Source organism: Macaca fascicularis, chromosome 9 (assembly GCF_037993035.2).
Source record: "Macaca fascicularis isolate 582-1 chromosome 9, T2T-MFA8v1.1".
NCBI classification, from domain to species: Eukaryota; Metazoa; Chordata; class Mammalia; order Primates; family Cercopithecidae; genus Macaca; species Macaca fascicularis.
The window spans coordinates 78,599,026-78,624,369 of NC_088383.1; the positions used below are offsets into that span (position 1 = coordinate 78,599,026).

A 25,344-nucleotide genomic window follows, 5' to 3' on the forward strand; every position below is an offset into this window, starting at 1 on the left:
ACTTGAGGCCCACTTTTCTGCACACAGGTAATTTAATATGTATGCAGCACTTATAGAAGGATGAGTAACCTTTCATTGCTTGCTAGGCACCAGCTTGTAAGCTTCTTGTGGATGGGTATGTCAGTCAACCAGCACCTGTGACAGTGTTTAGAATATGTCTAGTAAGCACTAAAAAAGTATAGTAGTTTTTGAATGGCAATCTGGCTACTGCATGCTGTTTTTAGGATACTCCCACCTCCCAGAATCAGGTTGCTTCTAGACATTTTTTCCTTAGTGCAGTTGGGTCTTTACTGGGAGAGACTCATTGACTCTTCTCCTGAGTCACCTTGAGGCTGGGTCAGGTTTATAGACATTCTGTAGATTTAGATGTACTCACTTGCTTATTCAACAAACAATGAGAATCTGTTATATAACAGGCACTGATTTAGGCACTGATTTAGTGCTGAACCAGGCAGAGCCTTGTTTCTCCTGGAATTCGTAATCTAGTGGGCAAGATTAGCAATAGTCAAACAAGGCAAAAAATACCAGCTAATAATATGTACTTTTAAAATGAGGGGACTTAGTAAAGATAGGTTTCAGAAAAGACTTGTCTAATGAAGTATGAGTGTTAATCTGAATGACAAGGAGCAGCCCTTTAAGATCAGGGCAGAGAGAATTTCAAGAACAATGAACATTTGTTCTTTTCACTTTGTGAACATAGTTCACAAAGCTATATTTTAGTAGATTAGGGGAGAGGAAATGATGAGTTTGACTAGGATGATGGTTGTTTAGATGGAAGAAGGAAATGGACTTGGAATACGTCTTGGAGATAAAAGGGAATCTTGGCGACAAAAGGAAAATAAAAATCACTGATGGATTGGATATGAAGTGAGGAAAGGACCTTAGGTGAAAACAAGCTTGACATGATTGAAAGATAGAAAAAAGCCAGCATGGGGATGGGTGTGGTGGTTCACGCCTGTAATCCCAGCACTTTGGGAGACCAAGGTAGGCAGATCACAAGGTCAGGAGTTGGAGACCAGCTTGGCCAACATAGTGAAATCCCGTCTCTACTAAAAATATACAAAATTAGCCGGGCATGGTGATGGGCGCCTGTAATCCCACTACTCAGGAGGCTGAGGCAGGAGAATAGCTTGAACCCAGGAGACGGAGGTTGCAGTGAGCCTAGATCATGCCATTGCACTCCAGCATGGGCGACACTGCGAGACTCCGTTTCAAAAAAAAAAAAGAAAAGAAAAAGAAAAGAGCCAGCATGGCTTATGGGAGTGAGGAGGGAACAGAGAAATGGGCAGGGGCCAAATCATAGACAGTTTAGTAAACTAGGATTAGGAATTTGGATTTTATCTAAAGTGTTACGATAAACGGTGGAAACTTAATCTGATCTTTTTGAATAATCACTTTGTTGGCTTTGTAGGGAACGGGACAGACATGAAAGATGGAGATCCATGAGAAAGCTATGTTTTAGTAGATTAGGGGAGAGGAAATGATGAGTTTGACTAGGATGATGGCTGTTTAGATGGAAGAAGGAAATGGACTTGGAATACATCTTGGAGATAAAAGGAAATCTTGGTAACAAAAGGAAAATAAAAATCACTAATGAATTGGATATGAAGTGAGGAAAGGAGAGAAATCCACAAAGATTAAAAAGCAGGTGTGGTAGGGGGAAAACTAGGAGAGTCTTGGAAACCATAATTTAAAATTGAAAGAGAGAATGTTGAATGCTCCAGAGAAGGAGGATGAAACCATAGTATTGACAGTGAATTTGGTTACATGAAGGTAATTGGTAACCTTGATAATACCATTCTAGGGTTGGGGTGTTGTAAAGAGAAATTTAGAGGTAAGGAAGTAGTAACAACCATTGGCAATACTTTGAAGAAGTTCTGCATTGAAGAGGAGAAAAAAAAAATGGAGTGGTAGCTGGAATCAAGGGATAATTTTTTAAGAAAGAAAATAATTGACCTCAGCGAAGTTTTGAATAAATATTTCCTTTTTTCTTCATCTCTGACCTAGGTAAAGCTTCTCAAACTCTTCCTTCAGAGAACCTGTGAAGGCAGGAGAAATAACATATCTCTTAAGGATTTAACCTTCCCTCAGCAAGACTTGAACTGAGGCTAATTTTCTGTCTTTAAATGCAAATTTTGCATTATGGGCATAATAGATATTTATTGCAATATAAAAGAGATTTAATGTATTTGCCATTGAGGAAAATTGGTTCTTCTGGAAATGAACCTTGTTCATACCAAGACTTTGCATATAAACCCTCACACACCAACCAGGGTACCCTAGGTCTTTTAGCAGTGTTTTTGAAAGGATTCAGAACATTTGGAGGGATATGTGGACCCTTTTAAAGAAGAACAATTTCTTAAGAAGCCCAGTGTTCACTTACATATTATATAAATATATACACACATTAAACTAGTACTAAACTCTTGGTGCTCAGTTCTTATAAGAACTCTAAGACCACAACAAATTTATAATTATAAATAACATTACAGTCTGGATGTGGTGGCTCACATCTGTAATCCCAGCACTTTGGGAGGCTGATGTGGGCGGATCATCTGAGGTCAGAAGTTCTAGACCAGCCTGGCCAATATGGCAAAACCCCATCTCTACTAAAAATACAAAAATTAGCCAAGCGTGGTGGCGGGCACCTGTAATCCCAGCTACTTGGGAGGCTGAGGCAGGAGAATGACTTGAACTCGGGAGACAGAGGTTGCAGTGAGCTGAGATTGCGCCATTGCACTTCAGCCTGGGCGACAGAGTGAGACTCCATCTCAAAAAATAAATAAATAATAAATAACATTACAAATTGGAAAATTTATTATGGAGGATTTTGTGATGATTAAGAATTCTAGCTCACAACATAAATATGTATGATGAGAAAGCAGGGTAACTTTTATGAAAAAGTGCCTGGGTTCAGATCCCACCTCAGCATATATTCAGTTCTGTCCTTGGGAAAATTACTTAATTTCTCTGAGATTTCATTTTGTTTTCTGTAAATTAGAATATTAGTACCTACCTTAAAAAAATTTTGAGAAGATTAATTTATATGATCCCTCCGAAGGACTTAGAGTAATTTCTGGCACATAGTTAAGTCTTTATAAAATGGTGATTGTTATTGCTGGCTACCTTGACACAGGCTACAAATTTGGCAGTAGCTTTTATTCTGACGTGTATAATAACTCTGTTCTCTTGCTGCCTTTCTCTATGTGCACTACAATGAAACATTTTCTAAGAGTACTTTCTAGGTACTATTCTCAGTTTCCTTATCCTCCTTTAACTTTGCTTTTAAATTGTTTGTAAAAATACCTTATTGGTTACTACCAAACTCTTTGCCATTTTTTCTTCCCTTTCTGATACTTTTAATTATCTTTATCTGGTTTTTCCTTTGGTGCTTCTCTCTCTTAGAAAAATGATTTTACCTAATGTCTAATCATCTCTTTTTCTCAAGTTTTGCATGGCCTATTATTTTTCATATTCTTGCCCGTTCACGTCTTTCTCTTCCAATTTTTAGTGTAACCAGATTATATTCTGCTTAGTATGGGTTAGTCGCACTATAAATTCTAACATTATCTTATTGACTTCCCCAATGTATAATGATATGCATAGCATCTATATCTACTTACATGTAGTAATAAAAAAGATAATGCATAAATACTAATATTTCATTATTTAGCTAAGGAGGAAATCCATCTCCCATACTATAAACTCCCTTGGTATATAGTATAGTTATCAAGCAGGCCATAGATGAATATTTATAGGCTTTTTTTTTCTTATTTAAACTTTCTTACTTAGTAATAGCACTTTTTAAATGTCCTACAAGAGGAATATTGGTGATGTGAAGGCTGTGCATGTGTGAGGATAGGGATATATTGGAAGTCTCTGCACCTTCCTTTCAATTTTGCTGTGAACCTAAAGCTGCTTTAAAATAATAAAGTTCTTTTTTCAAAAAAAGTCCCACAAGGTATACTATAAAAGGATTTTGGTTGTTCCTTTTATATTGCCTTCTAGCTAAACTGAGTGTAATCTAAAAGGCTTTTTTGCAGAACAGTCTGTAAAGACTTTCATCTTGTTTACACTGTCAATAGGAGCACTTACGTAGTAATAACTTGGTACTCTGAATTTTTTGAAAGAAATTCTTGTCAATAATATTCTTCCTCTGAATAGGATTTGCATAGAGTGATGTTTTGCTTATGCTTACACACTGCTTTGGCTTTACTTAGCACAATATAGTGAGAGAACCCAAAGTCTTTGCTATTTGCTAATATCTTAAATCCTCCAATAATACCCCTGGTGAGATGTGGGAACTTAGTCAACTACAGAGTTAAAGAGAACAGTCCACACAAGACTGCCTTTACTTCTGATACCAATTGTGAGTTTGGGGAGGGTCCCCCAAACTATTCTTAGGTTTGATAATTTGCTACAAGACCTCCCAGAACTCATTGAAAATTGTTACACTGATGATTAGAGTTTATTACAGAGAAAGGATAGTGGGTTAAAATCAGCCAAGGGTCCTTTTGACTCTCTGAGCAGCATCATGACATTTGGCAAGAACAAGCACCTTATGAAAGATGACAAATAGTCAGCCAAGGAGTGGTTGATCTACTTTCTAAGAAAGATTGGTATGGTATGAAAGCACATGCTATGTTTAGTGTAAGAAATATTGGAGAGAAACACTAGTCACCAGGACTCAAGGAACCAAAATTATATCTGATGGCCTCAAGGGTTGTGTATATTTGAAGTGAACCTTTCTGATCTGCAAATGATGAAATTGCATTTTAAAAATCCAAGCTGACTACTGAGGATGTTGAGGCTCTAAACTACCTAACTTCCATAGCATGGATATTACCTGTGACAGAATGAGTTGCATGGCCAAAAACTGGTAGATCATGAAAGAAGCTCATGTTAATGTCAAGACCACTGATGGTCATTTGCTTCGTCTGTTCTGTGTTGGTTTTACTAAGCAACGCAACAGTCAGATACAGAAGACCTCTTACTCTCAGCACCAACAGGTCCGCCAAATCCAGAAGAAGGTGATGAAAATCATGATCCAAGAGGTTCAGACAAGTGACTTGAAAGAAGTGGTCAATAAATTGATTCCTGACAACATTGGAAAAGATAAAGAAAAGGCTTGCCAGTCTATTTATCCTCTCCATGCTTGTCCTTGTTAGATAAGTAAAAATGCTGAAGATGCCCAAGTTTGAATTGGGAAAACCAGGGAACTTCATGGTGATGGTAGTAGTTCTAGAAAGGCTACTGGGGATGTGACAGGTGCTAAAGTTATATGAGCTGATGGATGTGGACCACAAATACAAGAATCTGTTTAAAATTCAGGCTTTTGGCTGGGCACGGTGGCTCACGCCTGTAATCTCAGCACTTTGGGAGGCTGAGGCGGGCGGATCACGAGGTAAGGAGTTCAAAACCAGCCTAACCAACATGGAGAAACCCCTCTCTACTAAAAATATAAAATTAGCCAGGCCTGGTGGCACATGCCTATAATCCCAGCTACTCGGGAGGCTGAGGCAGGGGAATCGCTTGAACCCCGGAGGCAGAGGTTGTGGTGAGACGAGATGGCACCATTGCACTCCAGCCTGGGCAACAGGAGCCAAATTCCATCTCAAAAAAAAAAGACAGAGAGAGAAAAAAATTTAGGCTTTTAATAGTGACAAATGAAAAGTTCCATCTGTGAAAAAAATCAGCCAAAATCTGCACATAGGGGACAGTCTGGGAAAGATAATCAGAGGCAGAGTTTCTGTTGTCCTTTCCTTATAGAGTCATGAATGAATTACTTTCCTGGCATAGATGTGTGGTACAGAGTATTTCCAGCCAAGGAAGCTCACCAGAAACCTAGTGCCCAGAGTTTTTAATGGGGTTCAGTCATATCCTGCTCATGTAGGGACCTCTAGTTCCCAGCTCTTCTGGAGGCAGAACTGACAGCACATGGCCCAAGCCCCTATCACAAGTCACATTGTCCGGTGGCTAAAGCCCCAGGCAAACAAAGACACTCCTATCAGGCTTGATATTCCACAGGTCTATAGGTCGCCTCCTAGTAACCTAGGGCAATGCTCTCTTCTGGGGTCAGATTAATTCCTCATAACACAAAGTACCATCCACACATTTAATAACATAGTTCTGAATATTCTGGTGCTTTACACGAGTCTGTGCTCTGCGCATATATGGAAGCTTTCTACAAGAAAATGTACATTTCTGTTCAATAAAGTGGTAAGCTTTCATTGTAATTTCCACTATTACTTCCTTAATAAATATATCTTTCTCTCTTTATTTATTTTTGCTTACCAACCCTTTTGCCCTGTCCTGTACTTTCTACTTTAAATTAATTCAGTTTTAAAGAATGTTTAATGTAAGATACCTTATGTTTTACTGTTTTTTTTCTGTCCAATAGAAACAATTTATGGCTTATTTTTTCTCACTTTGTGTCCATATTGCATTTTAATCTACTAAACGCTGTCAAACATTTTGCTGAGATTTTAGAAGTCTTAAAGTCTGAGGAATGTTTTTTCTATTTTTTAAGTAGAAAAACTGAGCCATAAAATTATTTTTTTAAGACCAATCCAGGCATAGGATTCGTTTTCTTGTTCTGCCTAAATTCTGCAAATGGGGGTGTTTAATGGCTGAAAACAAATTTCATTATGTTCAAGCTCAATAATTTTATGATCACAAGGTACCTGAAACAAAGATCTTACATTTATAGATAAATATATATAAGATGCATGTGTAGGGGGTGTATTTTATTGTAGATGTATTTTCTACCTCATTACTTCAATATTCTGCTGTAGCAAAATATATGAAATGCTACCTTGAATAGAAATAGTTAAATTTGGACACTAACATTGCTCTTTCCTCGTTATTGTTATATTCTGCACTGCTGTCTTAGGATGTCAACCATGGATTAACTGAGGTAAGTTTGGTGTAATAAAGCTCATGTTCAGAGTAAGATATACTCCATTTTCTCCTAAGTAATAGGAGAGCCAAAGATTCCTTTTTTGTTGTGGTTTTAAAATGTAAATAAATATATATGTATCATTTTTAAAAACTGAGTCTGTAGAGATTAACTTGTATAATAACATTTTAGAAGTTTTCTGAAGAAAATGAAATTCTGTTAACATTCCACCTATATAATGCCTCAACAATATTTGCTTCAGACCTATCCTCCTCAGGTCTTCCAGTATAAAATGTAATGTGTCCTCAGAATATAAAAAAGCAAACTTTTATTTTAAAATTTAGCAAATGCCTACCTAATGTGTGAAAACATTTTATAGTAGAGAAGTAAAACAAATATCATTTTTAAAATTGATTAGTTGATACTCAGAATGGTCACAAAGTTAAACTTTTTGTATGATTATCTTTCTCACTTCTAATATATAAAGTTCTAGCACTTTGGTTTAAGTAATCAACAACCCTAGACTACCCTGTTAACACTTGGGAACATTATAAAACTTTCTTTTTCTGTTATAGATGTTAGGTTTTGCTTTGATTTGCTTTTTGTTCATTGTTATGTTTTTTTCCAGCACTTGAACCAATGAAGCATTTTGAATTAGCCTTAAATTATAGCTCTAATATTGTTTGCTTCCTCATTGTCAAGTATAATTAGCACATAAAAATTTGAAAACAGAGTTTTGAAGCCAAAGGGTACTTTAGAGATATCTAAATCTTTTTGAATTTCGAAGAAGTAAAATTGGTATTTATGATCATTAGCTAGGCAGTGCCACAAATATAGGATGGAGGTAAACCTTGTCACATGAAAAATACTGAAGAGTGAATGTTTAGAATGGAATAAAATACAATTTAGGGAGAGCGTGATTAGGACTTCAAATATTTAAACTACGTACACTTCCAGCAGGGGCAAAACAAAGACTAAATGATGCACAGTGAAACATAGAAATGCAGATTCAGGCTGGGCGCAGTGGCTCACGCCTGTAATCCCAGCACTTTGGGAGGCCGAGGCTGGCAGATCATGAGGTCAGGAGTTCAAGACTAGCCTGGCCAACCTAGTGAAACCCCATCTCAACAGCGGGCGCCTGTAATCCCAGCTACTCGGGAGGCTGAGGCAGGAGAATCACTTGAACCCAGGAGGCAAAGGTTGCAGTGAGCCTAGATTGCGCCATTGCACTCCAGCCTGGGCGACAGTGCGAGACTGTATCTGGAAAAAAAAAGAAAGAAAAAGAAATGCAGATTCAGACTATAAAGAACTATCTAATCACTACGGAGTGGATTGTTTTATGGTGTATTAATTCTTCTTTAGAAGTCTTATAGCAGAGGCTCTGAGTCAGGGCAGGCACAAAGATATTGTCTTATTGGGTAGATGGTGGAAGTAGGTCCTCCGCCAACTACAAGAATATGTGACTGGCAATTCATAACTCTTTATATTTTACTGTACTGTTAAAATACTTAGCAATCAATACATTACCTACTAAGATAAGTAATTGTCTATGAAGTGTTTAATGTCTTATAATGGTAATAATAGATCAGTTTTCCTAACTTTAAAGGCTAACAGAATAGTAATACTAAATGGTACTTTTTTGCATATTAAGTAAGTGAACAGATGTTGGACTCATAATAATTTTGACATCCTAATGACATTATACTCAATAAATATCTGTTAAGTGAAGGAATAGACAGATTACTTATTAGCCTCAGTTGCTGCAGTTGCCCTAACATGTAAGAATTGGCTACAGTATTTAACATAGGAGCCCCAATTTTAGAACAAATTTGCTGCCTCATTCACTGAGATTTGCAATTAACATATGCTAAGCAAAAGATACTTGCAGTATGTGATTGTATAGACTCTCAAGTATACAGTTGCCCCCTAAAATTGGGAATTGGGTTTATTCCAATGCCTCATTTAATTTTTAATAATTCTGTAAGCAGCATGTTTTATTTGTAATTCCAGAACCACGAGTGAATAAACAAAGAATGTAGTCCACTTTATAAGAAATGACAGCATCCACAATAAGTATATCACAAATCAACTTGTACTAATAAGTTAATTTTTTATTTCCAGTTGGCAGATATCCCTGTTACAATCTGTACATATCCATTTGTATTTGATGCCCAAGCAAAAACTACTCTGTTACAGACCGATGCAGTCTTACAGATGCAGGTAAAATATTGTATACTACTAATCTAATTTGAGAGGGGGTTTTTTTTAAATTGTTTCTTTGATGTTTTTGGACAGTAAATATTTGAAATTTTCCTAGGATCAGTAATGAAGGTACACAAAGTACTTTGGGTAGCTATCAAGAAGATTGCTGCAAATATTCAGTCTTTATAAACCATTTTACTAGTTTACTTGATAAGATATTGGTTTGTTTCAAAATCTTGTTTCATTATGTGTCCTGTTTTTATATGCTTAGTAAGAGATGGAAGTCACTAGAGGTGAGAGATGTTAAAAGTAGGAAACATTTGATCTCTTGTTAGGAAGAGGATGTGAAATTTCCTTGAAGAAAGTTTTAATAATAAGGTATTAAACATTTTCCTGGGGTTGGTCACCGTTATCTCCTATTCCTCTTTCTTTTCCCCTTCCTATCACCCTTTCCCATCCATTTTATGTTGAACATTCTTTCATTTATAGAGAGGATTTTAAAAACTACTTCATATTATGACTTCAAAGGGTTACAGTAAGTTTGCTTTATCATTTGATCCTGTAAATAAAAAAGATTTTGAGCTGCTTCCTCTGGTATAGAATATCTGACTATACCAACTAAGGATTAAGGAAAGGATGAAAAGAAAGCTTGAATGTTTAATAGTCTAAAAATATTTTTAAAAATTAAAAACCTTCAAATCTTGGTAACCATTTTTATTCTGTTCAAATAAATGCATTTGGTATTCTAAATATTTTTGTAGTATTCTATACTAACAGCTAGTAAACCAGTTTTTTGGAGGTCTTTGTTAAAACAGTAAGTTAATAACTTGGTGATTTTACCATGGGATATTCCATTTTAGAGCAAGAACTCAGGGAGAATCATAATAAAAGAACAAAAGTTTTAAATGGTAAAAATCAAATCCTTGGTTCATGAGCACATACCATGATTACTCAGTTAAGTGAATTTGTGTAATACTTCCTTAGCCAGAGCATTCCTTATTCTCTTTGTTTTTTATTTTTTATTTTTGAGACAGAGTTTTGGTCTTGTCACCCAGGCTGTAGTGCAGTAGCACAGTCTCAGCTCACTGGAACCCCTGCCTCCCGGGTTCAAGTGATTCTCCTGCCTCAGCCTTCTGAGTAGCTGGGATTACAGGTACCTGCTACCGTGCGCTGCTAATTTTGTATTTTTAGTTGAGACAGCATTTCACCGTGTTGGGCAGGCTGGTCTCGAACTCCTGACCTCAGGTAATCTGCCCTCACTGGCCTCCCAAAGCGCTGGGATTACAGGCGTGAACCACCTTGCCCAGCCTGTTCCTTATACTCTTTAAAGGTTTATTTTTTTCTCCTCACTCTTTACCCTCCAGTGAATGTTTTTTAGAAAAACTAGGGCTCAGATTTATCAGTGTTACTATAGTTCTGTACTGGCTTACTTTAATGGTGTTATGAGTTATACATTATACATTAATATAAAAGCATTCAAAAGGGTGCTCTTTATGCTCAGTTTATTAAGTTTTTATGCTGTACTGGATACTGCGTTAGGTGCTGTGTTAATTCAGTAGCACAGGAATTATAGAATACCTGTAACTAATAGGTAGAGGTTAGCCTGTTTCAGTCACAGTAGCTTTATTGTAGCATTGCTGTTAAAATGTTAATCTTTTGTTTTCCAGATGGCTATTGATCAGGCCCACAGGCAGAACGTCTCCTCTCTTTTTCTCCCAGTGATTGAATCTGTGAATCCCTGCCTAATTCTAGTGGTGCGTAGAGAAAATATTGTAGGAGATGCAATGGAAGTCCTTAGGAAAACAAAGAACATAGATTACAAGAAGCCACTCAAGGTAATTTGACATTTTGTTGTATAATTGGGACTTTTATTCATAAGCTATGTTTAAAATTTTCCTATTTGTTTTTAGTGAATCTTTGAAACTTAATAAATAAAATTATGTGTATTTTAAACTATTAATTGTAGAGTATTAGTAATAAATAGCATGTTCTAGGGTCTCCAGAATGTACTTTCATTTCTTTACAGTCTATTCGGTGTTTGCATTGTGCTATTTTAGGTTATATTTGTTGGAGAAGATGCTGTGGATGCAGGAGGGGTGCGCAAAGAATTTTTCTTGCTCATCATGAGGGAATTATTGGATCCTAAGTATGGCATGTTTAGGTATTATGAAGATTCCAGGCTCATTTGGTTTTCTGATAAGGTAAAATGTCCAACCATCTAAATTACTTCTGTGTATATACCCATGTATTTATACCTGTATATATCAAGTTAATTCATATCAAATAAGGAATTACTACTGGATTCCTAACATATAAGATCTGCTTTATTACAATTTGAAAAATTATAAACTTTGGACTTGGAGTTGTCAAAACACATTGGATGCTTACCACACATTTTAAATTAACAAAATAAATTAAGAGATGGGCAGCCAGAAAATAATGTTGACTATACCTTCTGCTGATTTCAATTTGAGAATTGAGTAATAATCACAAGATTAACTTTTCTTTTGGGAAAAATTAATTTATCATTAGGGATCATTTATTTCTCTACCTTATCATTTAGAGCAGGTCAGCAGACTATACCCCATTAGTCTCAAAAAAAAAAAAAAAGTCACACCCACTCTTTCAAGGCTACTTTCACGCTACAACAGCAGAGGCAGAGTTGAAGTAATTACAACAGTGACCCTATATCCAAGAAACCCCAAAATATTTGCCATCTGGTTCTTTGTAGAAAGTTTGCTGACCCCATTTAGTGGATCATACGTGAAAAGGATGGATCAGTTTAGTAGAACTCCTGACTTGAAAGAAATTTAAATAGAATAGCTATTGGTTATAAAAACCTCAATGTAATATTTAATCATTCTGCCTGGGGGTTGGCTGTCTTGTGTGATGTTAGCAGTCATTGGTGCTTAGTGCCTAGACTCATTAATTCATCAGGGGTTGCAAAATGGTGTGCTACTCTAATATTTCTTTTTCATTTATTAGCTTGGATACTTCTGTATAGAGAAATTTCCTCACATTTTTTGATTCCTTAGTAGTGCAATTCACAGGAAAGGATTCTATTTGGTTGCCAGTTTTTCAAAAGAATGAATTGGTTCATTAGCATGGTCCACTGGTAATAATTCATTTTTTTTTGTTCTGCTTTCAAGTATCATTGTGTATTCATAGGTTTAAACATACTTGATGTTTTTCAATCCACTGCAGTTATTGTCTTTATTGATGCTCATATTGTCCCATCTTTGTTGAAGGAGAGCTCTTAAGGTCGGTGCCCAAGTCCTTTAGAAACAACCTATATGCTTTGGTACCTTCCTTGCTACGTTGTGTACTTACTATGACAGAATGTTCCAGACTTATCTTACACATTTACTGCCTAACAATACCAACATTACCACCAGTATTATGACTACTAAAATTTTTTTAATTGTTTTTTCAGTTCTTTTTGTCCAAAGGGTATACCCTAATATAGATAGACAGCCAGATAATATAGTTTTGATATCATTTAAAATTGTTACACTCTATTGTTGTACCACCAAGGGAATACTCATTTACGCTAACTTGTTTTTAGGGATTGCTTGTTCAAATTCAGTTTAGTTTTACAATAATATAAAATATCTATGTAGTTCCAAATTCAAATCTACAAAATAAGATGTGTTAAAAGAAGTCAAGCTCCACCTTGTTCTCCCCCTTCTCCTATGGGTGATCTTTTGAAAATGTATGGGCTATTCTCCTTTAAAATATATATATATGTAGATAGCAATAGATTACATACCAAAGTAATTTTCCTGGTTTTTACCCTATGTAAGCTGTTACCACTGGAGAAAACTGAGTGAAGGGTATATGGGAGGTCTTTGTATTATTTGTGTAATTTATGAGTCTTTAAGATATTTTAAAATAAGTATTTTTTGGCCAGGCACAGTGGCTCACACCTCTAATCCCAGCTGTTTGGGAGGCCAAGGTGGAGGTCAGGAGTTCAAGACCAGCCTGGCCAACATGATGAAACCCCGTCTACTAAAAATACAAAAATTAGCTGGGCGTGGTGGTGCACGCCTGTAATCCCAGCTACTCAGAAAGCTGAGGTAGGAGAATCACTTGAACCCAGTAGGCAGAGGTTGCAGTGAGCCAAGATCACACCACTGCATTCCAGCCTGGTGACAAAGCAAGACTCTCTTTAGTCACATTTAACTGTTTGGATAGAGGTAAGGACAAGACCAACAGTTGATTTTAATCACGTTTTGGTTTTAGCAAGTGAGTGTAACACAGAAGGGAGTAAAAGGCAAGGGAGTTATTATAGTGAGGGATTATGGAATTTCAGCTTTGTGTGGGCTTGATTTGGACAAATAAATTGTGATGGTGGAATTGTATTGAGGGGCTGAGATAAGAAGTCAGAGGTGATGGTTAGTTATGGAATGCTTGAAATTGAGATTTGGAGGGTTGTAGTTGAATGTAAGATATAACCATGGGTGTGGTCATTGAGATGTGGTGGAGAGCAAGATTGTTGGAAACAGACAGGTTCAGAAACTGAGAGGCTAGTGTGTTGTATGCATTTTTTTTTTGTCTGGATATTGAAGTTGCCAAAAACAATGGTAGAAATAGTGGTAGAGCAAGAAAGCGTAAGATAGTGCCAAAGTTTGTGAATGAAGGAATTGTAGAAGGTTTTTTATACAACTGCCCAAGGAACAGTTGCAGGGAATATAGTCAGTTGGCCTGTGTTTCAGAGGAGTTGGAAATTTTAGGATGGCAAATGGAAGGAAGTCTAGAAACACCGAAGAACAAGGAGACCTACCTTAGCTCTAGAAGCAATCGTATAAAGGACTGAAGAGAAAAGTGACACCATTTGTGAGAGCTGCAGAGGAAATGGTGTCCTCAGGAGATAGTCTTGTTTACTTAGACAAAAAAGAGGAAAAAAATTGTAGTTTAGCATATAAGCAGTTTTCTAAATGGTAGATTGTGAGTTCCAGAACAGTGAAAGGGTTTGCTGGAGAAAGGACAGTCATAAAATTGTGTCAGACTTGAGGTCATCTCACAGTGCCATATGGTTGTGGGTTTAGGGATAACCTATGAGTTTCGAGGCTTTGTATTTGGTCAGTAAACAGGCATATAAGACATGATGGAGTTAGTCCTATTGGCCTCTGAGGTAAGTGGACAATCTGCTCAAATCCTAGCCTCCTTCCTGGCGCTAGTCTCTATAAATAGGGAAGTTTGTAGTGGTGTAGCAGGTAGAATTTGAGAGGGCATATGAGGTTGGGGGCTGTCCTGCCAGAAACAGAGTTCTGTCTGCCCTTTAGTCAGTTTTGCAAAGAGATAATGTTTTGAGACCAAGGGAGGGGCAGTTGTAATAAGCTTTATCATGAATCTCTTTGGTACCATTCAAGTTATATCTCAGCCTGGCTGGTGAGAGCCCCTTAGAGCTGGTTCTACTCTTTGGTGTACTTCTGACATATCTCCATTATTCTTCAAACATTTCCTTTCATTTGGTACAGTAAACATTCCAGGTTTATCTTGTGTTTTCTCCACCCCAGCCCTGGCATTAGCCATTTTTCATAAGAGCCCTGTCTTCTTTAAGTGGAAAATGGTATTTAGAAATCAAGCTTTGGGTGCTAAGTGTAGTACTTCTTGCTTTCAGGGAGTCAGTAGTTCTACTGGGTTCTTTCAGCTGATAGAACTAGGATCTGTATGTGTGTATACACACATGCATCCATAGACTTACCTATATTTAGAGCTGTATATATGTTGAAGACCATGGAATCAAACTGATACTTCTAATTCTATCCAAACACCAAAGAATTTATTCTAGCCTTCTCTCTTTCCATATTATGTATACAACTTTCATCATCAATGAGAAACTTTACTGCCATCATCTTTAGGGTATTTACTTAAATCTCCCCTGTAAATCTCCCAGGCATGGTGGCTCACGCCTATAATCCCAGCACTTTGGGAGGCTGAGGCGGGTGATCACCTGAGGTCAGGAGTTCAAGACCAGCCTGGTCAACATGGTGAAACCCTGTTTCTACTAAAAATACAAAAATTAGCAGGGCATGGTGGCACATGCCTGTAGTCCAAGGTACTCAGGAGGCTGAGGCAGGAGAATCACTTGAACCTGAGTGGCGGAGGTTGCAGTGAGCCGAGATCGCGCCACTGTACTCCAGCCTGGGGACAGAGTGAGACTGTGTCTTAAAAAAAAAGAAACCTCCCCTGTATGTATCCATGGAATCTTCAGGCTGCACTGGTCAAAAGCTCAACCTCAGACATACTGGACCACCCTCTCCGAAAAGGTATAATAGTAGGATGTTACCTGTGGATTTTTCCCAAATTCCCTTTATGATGTTAAGGAAATTCCCTTCTGTCCCTAGTTTGTTCAGCATTTTTATCATAAAAGAATATTGGAGATACTCTTTTGTGTAATGCTTTTCCTTTTTTTTTTCTTTTTTTTTTTTTCTGTGATTTTTGTTTTTTGTTTTTTTTGAGATAGAGTCTTGCTCTATCCTCTAGGCTGGAGTGCAGTGGCAAAATCTCAGCTCACTGCAAACTCCGCCTCCCAGGTACAAGTGATTCTCCTGCCTCAGCCTCCCAAGTAGCTGGGATTACAGGCATGCACCACCACACCTGGCTAGTTTTTTATATATTTGGTAGAGATGAGGTTTCACCATGTTGGCCAGGCTGGTCTCAAACTCCTGACCTCAAGTGATCCACCCGCTTCAGCCACCCAAAGTGCTGGCGTGAGCCACTGCGCCCAGTTATGTAATGCTTTTTCTAAGTCAGTAGAGATGGCCGTGTAGTTTTCTTGTTTCATTCTGTTAATGTGGTGCATTATGCTGGTTGATTTTCTTATGTTGAATCTCCCTTGCATTCCTGGGGTAAATCCCATTTGGTAATAGTGTGTAATCCTTTCAGTAGGCTACTTGATTGAGGTTGCTAATATTTTGTTGACAATTTTCACATCTATAGTCATAAGGGATATTGGTTTGTAGGGTTGGATTTTTGTTTGTTTACTGTTTTTTTGTTTTGGGGGGTGTGTGCAAAGTCCTTTTCTGGTATTTTGATAGTGATGACCTCATAGAATGATTTAGGAAATATTCCCTCTGTTGTGATCTTCTGGAAGAGTTTGAGAATTGGTATTAATTCTCCTTTAAATGTTTGGTAGAATCTGATCCTCGGCTTTTCTTTGTTGGAAGATTTTTATTTTTTTTGAGACAGAGTCTTACTCTGTCACCCCAGCTGGAGTGCAGTGGCACAATCTCAGCTCACTGTAACCTTTGCCTCCCAGGTTCATCCCTGCCTCAGCTTCCCAAGTAGCTGGGACTACAGGTGCATGCCCCCATGCTGGGCTAATTTTTTGTTTTGTTTTTGTTTTTGTTTTTTTTAAGTAGAGACAGGGTTTCACTGTGTTAGCCAGGATAGTCTTGATCTCCTGACCTTGCGATCCGCCCACCTCGGCCTTCCAAAGTGCTGAGATTACAGGAGTGAGCCACCACACCTGGCCTGGAAGATGTTTTAATTATAGATTTAATCTCTTTAATTTTTATGAGTTTATTCAGATTTTCTAGTGTTTTTTTAGTGTTAGCTGAGTTCAGTTGGCCCTTTGTATCTTTGGGTTTCACTTCTGTGGATTCAACTACCACATATAAAAATAATCGGGGAAAAAAATTGTGTCTGTACTGAACATGTACAGACTTTTTATCATTATTCCTTAAACAATATAGGATAACAACTATTCGCATAACATTTACATTGTATTTGGTATTATAAGTAGTTTAGAGATTATTTTAAATATACAGGATGATGTATATACATTATATGCAAATACTCTACACCATTTTATATCAGGGACTTGAGTATCCTTGGATTTTGGTATTTGCTGCAGGTCCTGGAACCAATCCTCCATGAATACCAAAGGAAAACTGTAGCTTGTGGGTTTCTAGGAATTTGTCCGTTTCCTCTAGGTTATCTATTTTGTTGGTATACAGTTGCTCATAATATTTTCTTATAATCTTATTTCTGTAAAATATCGTGATGGCCCCACTTTCATTCCTTATTTTAGTCATTTGAATCTTCTTTTTTCCTTGGTCAGTCAGTCTAAAGGTTTGTCACTTCGTTAACCTTTTATTTTTTATTTATTTATTTTTTTTTTTGAGACGGAGTCTTGCTCTGTCGCCCAGGCTGGAGTGCGGTGGCCGGATCTGAGCTCACTGCAAGCTCCACCTCCTGGGTTTACGCCATTCTCCTGCCTCAGCCTCCCGAGTAGCTGGGACTACAGGAGCCCGCTACCTCGCCTGGCTAATTTTTTGTATCTTTTTTTTTAGTAGAGACAGGGTTTCACCGTGTTAGCCAGGATGGTCTCGATCTCCTGACCTCGTGATCTGCCCGTCTCAGCCTCCCAAAGTGCTGGGATTACAGGCTTGAGCCACCGCGCCCAGCACGTTAACCTTTATCCCAGCACTTTGGGAGGCCGAGACGGGCGGATCATGAGGTCAGGAGATCGAGACCATCCTGGCTAACACAGTGAAACCCCGTCTCTACTAAAAAATACAAAAAAAAAAAAAAAAACTAGCCGGGCGAGGTGGCGGGCGCCTGTAGTCCCAGCTACTCGGGAGGCTGAGGCAGGAGAATGGCGCAAACCTGGGAGGCGGAGCTTGCAGTGAGCTGAGATCCGACCACTGCACTCCAGCCCGGGCGACAGCGCGAGACTCCGTCTCAAAAAAAAAAAAAAAAAAAAAAGAACCAACTTTTGGCTTTGTTGCTTCTGTGTATTATTTTTCTTTTTTTTTTTTTAAGCAAAAGTAATTCTGTTTTATTGATGTAGGTATTAGTATAATCATTTAAATACATCCAGAGGGTGCAGCCTTTACAGGAAAAGAGGAAGTCAGCATTAATTTGTTTAAAATACTTAACTGCAAGTGCAAAGTTAAACAAGACTCCTATAGATTGTGCATTAAAGGTAAAGTCAAGAGGAAAAATGATGCAAGGAAATAACAATTTTCTCTTCTTTTTTAAAAAAATTCAATCGGTTTTTGGAAAACAGGTGGTGTTTGGTTGCATGAATAAGTTATTTAGTGGCGATTTCTGAGATTTTGGTGCACCCATCATCCGAGCAGTAACCACTGTACCCAATTGTAGTACCAATTGGGTACTACACACTGTACCCAGTGTGTAGTCTTTTATCTCTCAGCCCGCTAACACCCTTTCTCCCAAGTCCCCAAAGTCCATTGTATCATTCTCATGCATTTGTATCCTCATAGCTTAGCTCCCGCTTATGAGTGAGAACATATGATGTTTGGTTTCCCATTCCTGAGTTATTTCACTGAGAATAATGGTCTCCAGTTCCATCCAGGTTGCTGTGAATGCCATTATTGCATTCCATTTTATAGCTGAATAGTATTCCATGGTGTATGTGTGTATATAAATATATATATACCAAATTTTTGTATCCACTTGTTGATTGATGGTCATTTGGGCTGGTGCCATATTTTTGCAATTGCGAATTGTGCCACTATAAACACGCATGTGCAAGTATCTTTTTTATGTAATAACTTATTTTCCTCTGGGTAGATATCCAGTAGTGGGATTACTGGATCAAATGGTAGATCTACTTTTAGTTTTGTTTTTTTTTTTTTTTTTGAGATGGAGTCTCACTCTGTCGCTCAGGCTGGAGTGCAGTGGTGCTGTCTCCGCTCACTGCAGGCTCTGCCTTCTGGGTTCATGCCATTCTCCTGCCTCAGCCTCCCAAGTAGCTGGGAATGCAGGCACCCGCCACCACGCCCGGCTAATTTTTTTTATTTTTTTATTTTTTTAGTAGAGATGGGGCTTCACTGTGTTAGCCAGGATGGGCTCGATTTCCTTACCTCGTGATCTGCCTACCTCGGCCTTCCAAAGTGCTGGGATTACAGATGTGAGCCACTGTGCCTAGCCAACTTTTAGTTCTTTTTAAAATTTTTATTTATTTATTTATTTTGGGGGTGAGAGACAGTCTTGCTCTGTCACTCAGGCTGGAATTCAGTGGCACAGTCTCGGCTGACTGCAACCTCTGTCTCCATGTTCAAGCCATTCTTGTGCCTCAGCCTCCCAAGTGGCTGGTACTATATGCATGCCCCACCACGCTCAGCTAGTTTTTGTATTTTTAGTAAAGACAGTGTTTTGTCATGTTGGCCAGGCTGGTCTTGAACTACTGACGTCAGGTTATTCACCTACCTCGGCCTCCCAAAGTGCAGGAATTACAGGCATGAGCCACCATGCCTGGCCTACTTTTGGTTCTTTAAGGAATCTCCACACTGTTTTCCGTAGTGGCTGTACTAGTTTACCTTCCCACCAACAGGGTAGAACTGTTCCCTTTTTACCACATCCACGCCAACATCTATTATTTTTTTATTTTTTTATTATGGCCATTCTTGAAGGAGTAAGGTCGTATTGCATTGTGGTTTTGATTTGCATTTCCCTGATCATTAGTGATGTTGAGCAGTTTTTCTTTTTCTTTTTCTTTTTTTTTTTTGCCATTTGTATATTTCCTTTTGAGAATTGTCTTCATGTCCTTAGCCCACTTTTAGATGGGATTGTTTTTTTCTTGCTGATTTGTCTGAGTTCCTTGTAGATTCTGGATTGTATATTATTTTTCTATTCTTTAATACATTTATCACTGCTTTAATATTTAGTTTTCTCCATCTGCTAGCTTTGGGTATACTTTGTTCTTAGTTCCTTAGGATATAAACTTAGGTTATTGACATGAGATGATTCTGTTTGTTTTAGTTTAAGTGTTTACAACTGTTCGTTTCCCTCTGAACACTGCTATTTTTGCATCCTATAAGTTGTAGTATGCTGTGTTTTCATTAGTCTCTAAGTATTTTCTAATTTCCCTTGTGATTTCTTCTTTGATCTTTTGGTTGTTTAAGAGTGTATTGTTTAGGCTGGGCATGGTGGCTCATGCCTGTAATCCCAGCACTTTGGGAGGCTGAGGCGGGGAGATCATGAGGTCAGGAGCTCAAGACCAGCCTGGTCAACGTGGTGAAACCCCGTCTCTACTAAAAATACAAGAAAAAAAAAAAGAGTGTATTGTTTAATTTCCACATATTTGTGAATTTTCCAGATTTCCTTTTATTATTTCTAGTTTCATTCCATTATGATATGAGAAGATAATTTTTTATGATTTTAGTCTTTTTAAAATTTATTAAAAGTTTTGTGACCTAACATATGGTCTGTCCTAGAAGATGTTCCATATACACTTAAAAAGAATGTTTATTCTACTTTTATTGGATAGAGTATTCTATATATGTCTGATAGGTCTTGTTGGTTTATAGTGTATTCAAGTTCTCTATTTCCTTATTGATCTTTTGATTGTTGTATACATTAATGATAGTGGGATATTAAAGCTACCAGTTGTTATCTTAGAACTGTCTGTACCTCCCTTTGATTCTGTCAATTTTTGCCTTATGTATTTTGGAGCTGTGTTAGGTTCATAACTATTTGTAATTGTGATATCTTCGTGATGAATTGACCCTGTTAATCAATATTTGTCTTTGTCTCATATCAGTTTTGCATCATATTAGTCTATTTTGTCTTAGTATAGTTTCTCTAGCTCTCTTTTGTTACTATTTACATGGAATAACTATTTTCCAAATCTTAACTTTCAACCTATTTGTGTCTTTGGACCTAAAGCAAGACTTGTATTTTTTTAAAGACTTGTTTTGTGGCCTAACATATGGTCCATCCATATGCTGCAGAGAACAATGTGTATTCTTCAGCTGCTAGATGAAATGTTCTATAAATTTCTATTAGATCCATTTGGTCTACAGTGCAGATTAAGTCCAATGTTTCTTCATTGATTTTCTGTTAGAATGATGTGTCCAATGCTGTAAGTGGAGTATTGAAGTCTCCAGCTATCACTGTATTGGGGTCTCTCTCTCTCTCTCTTTAGCTCTAATAATATTTGCTTCATATGTCTGGGCACTCTAGTTTTGGGTGCATATTTATATTTGTAATTGTTTTTGTTTTGTTTTGTTTTGCTTTGAGACAGAGTCTCCCCCTGTCGCCCAGGCTGGCGTGCAGTGGCTCAATCTTGACTCACTGCAACCTCTACTTCCCAGGTTCATGCTATTCTCCTGGGCCACAGCCTCCCAAGTAGCTGGAACTACAGGTGCGTGCCACCATGCCCAGTTACTTTTTGTATTTTTAATAGAGATGGGGTTTCAGTATGTTGGCCAGGATAGTCTCGATCTCTTGACCCCGTGATCCACCCACCTCGCTCGGCCTCCCAAAGTGTTGGGATTATAGGCATGAGCCACCGCGTCCGGCCTATATTTGTAACTGTTATATCTTCTTGCTGAGTTGACCCCGTTATCATTATATAATGACCTTCTTTGTCTCCTTTTATAGTTTTTGTCTTGCATATGTTTTGTCTAATACAAGGTATTAGACAAAATAGTTAACATTTGCATAGAATATCTTTTTCCATCTCTTTATTTTCAGTGTATGTGTCTTGATAAGTGAAGTGTGTTTCTTCTAGGCAGCAGATCATTGGGTCTTGTTTTGTGTGTGTGTGTGTGTGTGTGTGTGTGTGTGTGTGTGTTTTATCCATTTACCTAGTCTGTGTCTTTTGATTGGAGAGTTTAGTCCATTTATATTGATTGAGGAGTTACTCTTGCTTTTTTTTTTTTTTGAACACAGGGTCTTGCTCTGTCACCTAGGCAGCTAGGACTATAGGCATGTGCCACCGTGTCTGGCCAATTTTTGTATTTTGCGTAGAGACGGAGTTTCACCATGTTGCCCAGGCTGGTCTCAAATTCCTGGGCTCAAGTGATCTGCTTACCTCCGCCTCACTAAGTGCTATGAGCCAGCAGTGCCCAGCCTTTCCTGCCATTTTAAAATGTGTTCTGGTTGTTTTTTGCTTTTCTTTTTCTTTTTCTTTTGTTTGTTTCTTTTCTTTTTTCCTGCCTTCCTGCCTTCCTTCCATTCCATTCCATTCCTTTTTGTGAAAGTGATTTTTCTCTGGTGGTATGTTTTGATTTTTATTATTATCATCATTATTTTTCATGTATCTGTTGTATGTTTTTTTATTTGAGTTTACCATGAGGCTTGCAAATAGCTTATAACGCAATATTGTAAACTGAAGATAACACCAATTACCTAAACAAACTAACACGCAAAGAGAAAACTAATAAAAACTTTACACTTCAACTGTATTCCCCTGGTTTTTAACTTTTTGTTGTTTCTGTTTATTTTACTACACTGTCTATGTCTTGTAGCTGTAGTTATTATTTTTTGTTGGTTCATGTTTTAGTTTATACACCACAATTACAGTGTCATAATATTCTATTTTTCTTGTATTTACTATTACCAGTGAGTTTTGTACCTTCACATGATTTGTTATTGCTCATTAAAGTTCTTATCTTTCAGACTGAAGAACTCCATTTAGTTTTTCTTCTTTTTTTTTTTTTTTTTTGAGACAAAGTCTGGCTGTGTCGCCCAGGCTGGAGTGCAGTGGCACGATCTCGGCTCACTGCAACCTCCGCCTCCTGGGTTCACACCATTCTCCTGTCTCAGTCTCCGGAGTAGCTGGGACTACAGGTGCCCGCCACCACGCCCCGCTAATTTTTTGTATTTTTAGTAGAGACAGGGTTTCACTGTGTTAGCCAGGGTGGTCTCGATCTCCTGACCTTGTGATCTGCCCGCCTGGGCCTCCCAAAGTGCTGGGATTACAGGCTTGAGCCACCGCGCCCGGCCAGTTTTTCTTCTTGAACAGGTCTCATGTTGATAAAATCCCTCAGCTTTTATTTTTCTGGGAAGATCTTTATTTGTCCTTCACATTTGACGGATAATTTCACTGGATATACATGCTATTCTAGGATAAAAGTTTTTAACTTCGGCACTTTAAATATGTCATGCCATTCTCCTGGCCTGTAAGGTTTCCACTGAAAAGTCTGCTGCTAGATGTATTGGAGGTCCATTGTTGTTTCTTTTCTCTTGATGCTTTCAGGATCCTTTCTTTATCCTTGACCTTTGGGAGTTTGATTATTAAATATCTTGAAGTAGTCTTATTTGGGCTAAATTTGCTCTGTATTCTGTAACCTTCTTGTATTTGAATATTGATACCTTTCCCTGGGTTTGGGATGTTCACTGTTATTATCCCTTTGAACAAACTTTCTATCCCATTTTTTCCTCTACCTCTTTAAGGCCAATAACTCTTAGATTTGCCCTTTTGAGGCGATTCTCTAGATCTTGTAGGAGTGCTTCCTTCTTTCTTAATTGTTTTTTCTTTTGTCTCCTCTGATTGTGTACTTTAAAATAGCCTGTCTTTAAGCTCGCTAATCGATTCTTTTTCTTGATCAGTTCCACAGTTGACAGCCACTGATGCGTTATTCTTCAGTATGTCGGTTGCATTTTTCAACTCTAAAATTTCTGCTTGATTTTTTTTATTTTACTCTCTGTTAAATTTATCTGATAGAATTCTGAATACCTTCTCTGTGTTATCTTGAATTTCTTTTTCCTCAAAACAGCTATTTTGAATTCTCTGTCTGACTGAGAGGTCATATATCTCTGTCTCTCCATGATTGGTCACTGGTGCCTTATTTAGTTTGTTTGGTGAGGTCATGTTTTCCTGGGTGGTTTTGATGCTTGTGGATGTTCACTGGTGTCTGGGCATTGAAGAGTTAGGTATTTATTGTAGTCTTCACAGTCTGGTTTTATTTGTACTCATCCTTCTTAGGAAGGCTTTCTAGGTATTCGGAGGGACTTGGGTGTTGTGATCTAAGTTTTTGGTCATTGCAGCCGTATCTGCATTAGGGGGCACCCCAAGCCCAATAGCACTGTGTCTCTTGGATAAGATTCAGAAGAATCCTCTGGATTATCAGGCAGAGACTCTCGTTCTCTTTCCTCACTTTTTCCCAAACAGGAGTCTTTCTGTGCTGATCTCTCTGGAGCTGGGGGAGGAGTGGCACCAGCACCTTTGTGGCCACCACCACTGGGACTGCAGTGGGTCAGACCTGAAGCCAGCACAGCACTGGGTCTCACCTGAGGCTCATGGTAACCACTACCCGGCTACTGCCTTTGTTTGCTTAAGGCCCTAGGACTCTGCAGTCAGCAGGTGGTGAAGCTAGCCGAGCTTGTGTTCTTCTCTTCAGTGCAGAGTTTCCCTCAGTCCCAGTTGGGTCCAGAAATGCTGTCTGAGAGCCAGGGCTTGGAGTCAGAAACCTTAAGGAACCTACCTGGTACTCTGTTCTACTGTGGCCGTGCTGGCATCCAAGTCACAAGGCGAAGTTATTCCCACTCTACAGCCCCCATCCATAGAATGATTAAGTGGGGACCTGTCAAAGGAGAATCCTCAAATGTCAGCATATATTGTTTTTTTATCCTTTGGGTTTTCAAGAAAGGTTGTAACCCTGGATGTCTGTGTTTTTGTAGTATTCTGGATCCTGGAAAGGGAAGCTAGAATTTTCCTTGTTGACAGTACAGATCTTCATATGATCCCTTTATTTTCAGTGGGGTACCCTGACTATCAGCTGTCTCAGATTCCAGACCCTCTGGTTCAGGCTCTCCAAAAAGGCAAAGGATTTTCCACCAAGCATCCTAGTTTCAACCCCACTCTAATACCTCTGCCTTTTAGAGTCTTTATGTTTACCCGTTGAGCTAACTGGGCTACCTCTGATGTTGCGGGTATTGCTACTTGCAATTCCTGAGCCTGTAGCACAAATTAGCTATAAGTTACTATTTCAATTTTTTCTGCTTTACCAATTCAGTTACCAGCCATTTGTCTACTTTTCATATTTTGAAATGTTATTAACATTTCTTTATTGCTCTTACCTCCCTTATTCTCTTTTTTCCTTTGGACTTATACCATTTTTCTTCCTGTATTCTCTTTTACAGGGTTTTAGGAGGGAGAGAGATTTAGCACATTAATCAGTCTGCACCATTTAAGAACTTTCTAAACTTAAGCAGAATTAAGACATAACAGCAGAGAAAGATTAATTTGACCACTGAAAACTGTTAAATTTATGCATAGCAGAAGACATAAAATTGAAAAGCATGTAACAGGCCGGGTCGTATGTAACAAGTATGACACAGAGTAATACTCCTAATATAAGAAGAATTCAAATACAAATACATAAGAAAAATACTATCCCCCAAAAGATAAGTGGGCCCAGTACCTGAAGAGATATTTCATGAGCACATACATATCTCTGATTTTCAGTATCACAAATAGTCAGAAATGTATACTAAAGCAAGTTGTCATTTTAAACTCAAAAGAAAAATGCGTTTGTGTG

General features: G+C 38.1%; 1 protein-coding gene across 32 annotated transcripts in view; it reads left to right on the plus strand.

Annotated features, from left to right (window-relative positions):
- Positions 1 to 25,344, plus strand: part of HERC4 (HECT and RLD domain containing E3 ubiquitin protein ligase 4) — a 154,157-nt gene that overhangs the window by 107,080 nt on the left and 21,733 nt on the right. For 18 of the 32 annotated variants that reach the window (XR_012417880.1, XR_012417885.1, XR_012417883.1 and 15 more), the window contains 4 exons: positions 6,893 to 6,916; positions 9,020 to 9,118; positions 10,768 to 10,935; positions 11,158 to 11,301. Coding sequence is in view for 20 of the 32 variants with exons in the window: in XM_074001988.1 (XP_073858089.1) it covers positions 6,893 to 6,916; positions 9,020 to 9,118; positions 10,768 to 10,935; positions 11,158 to 11,301 (435 nt within the window). In the remaining 12 variants the exon portion in view is untranslated. Of the gene's footprint in view, positions 1 to 5,000; positions 5,467 to 6,892; positions 6,917 to 9,019; positions 9,119 to 10,767; positions 10,936 to 11,157; positions 11,302 to 25,344 lie in introns of those variants that run through there. The other 14 variants (XR_012417881.1, XR_012417886.1, XR_012417884.1 and 11 more) reach the window with 2 other exon arrangements.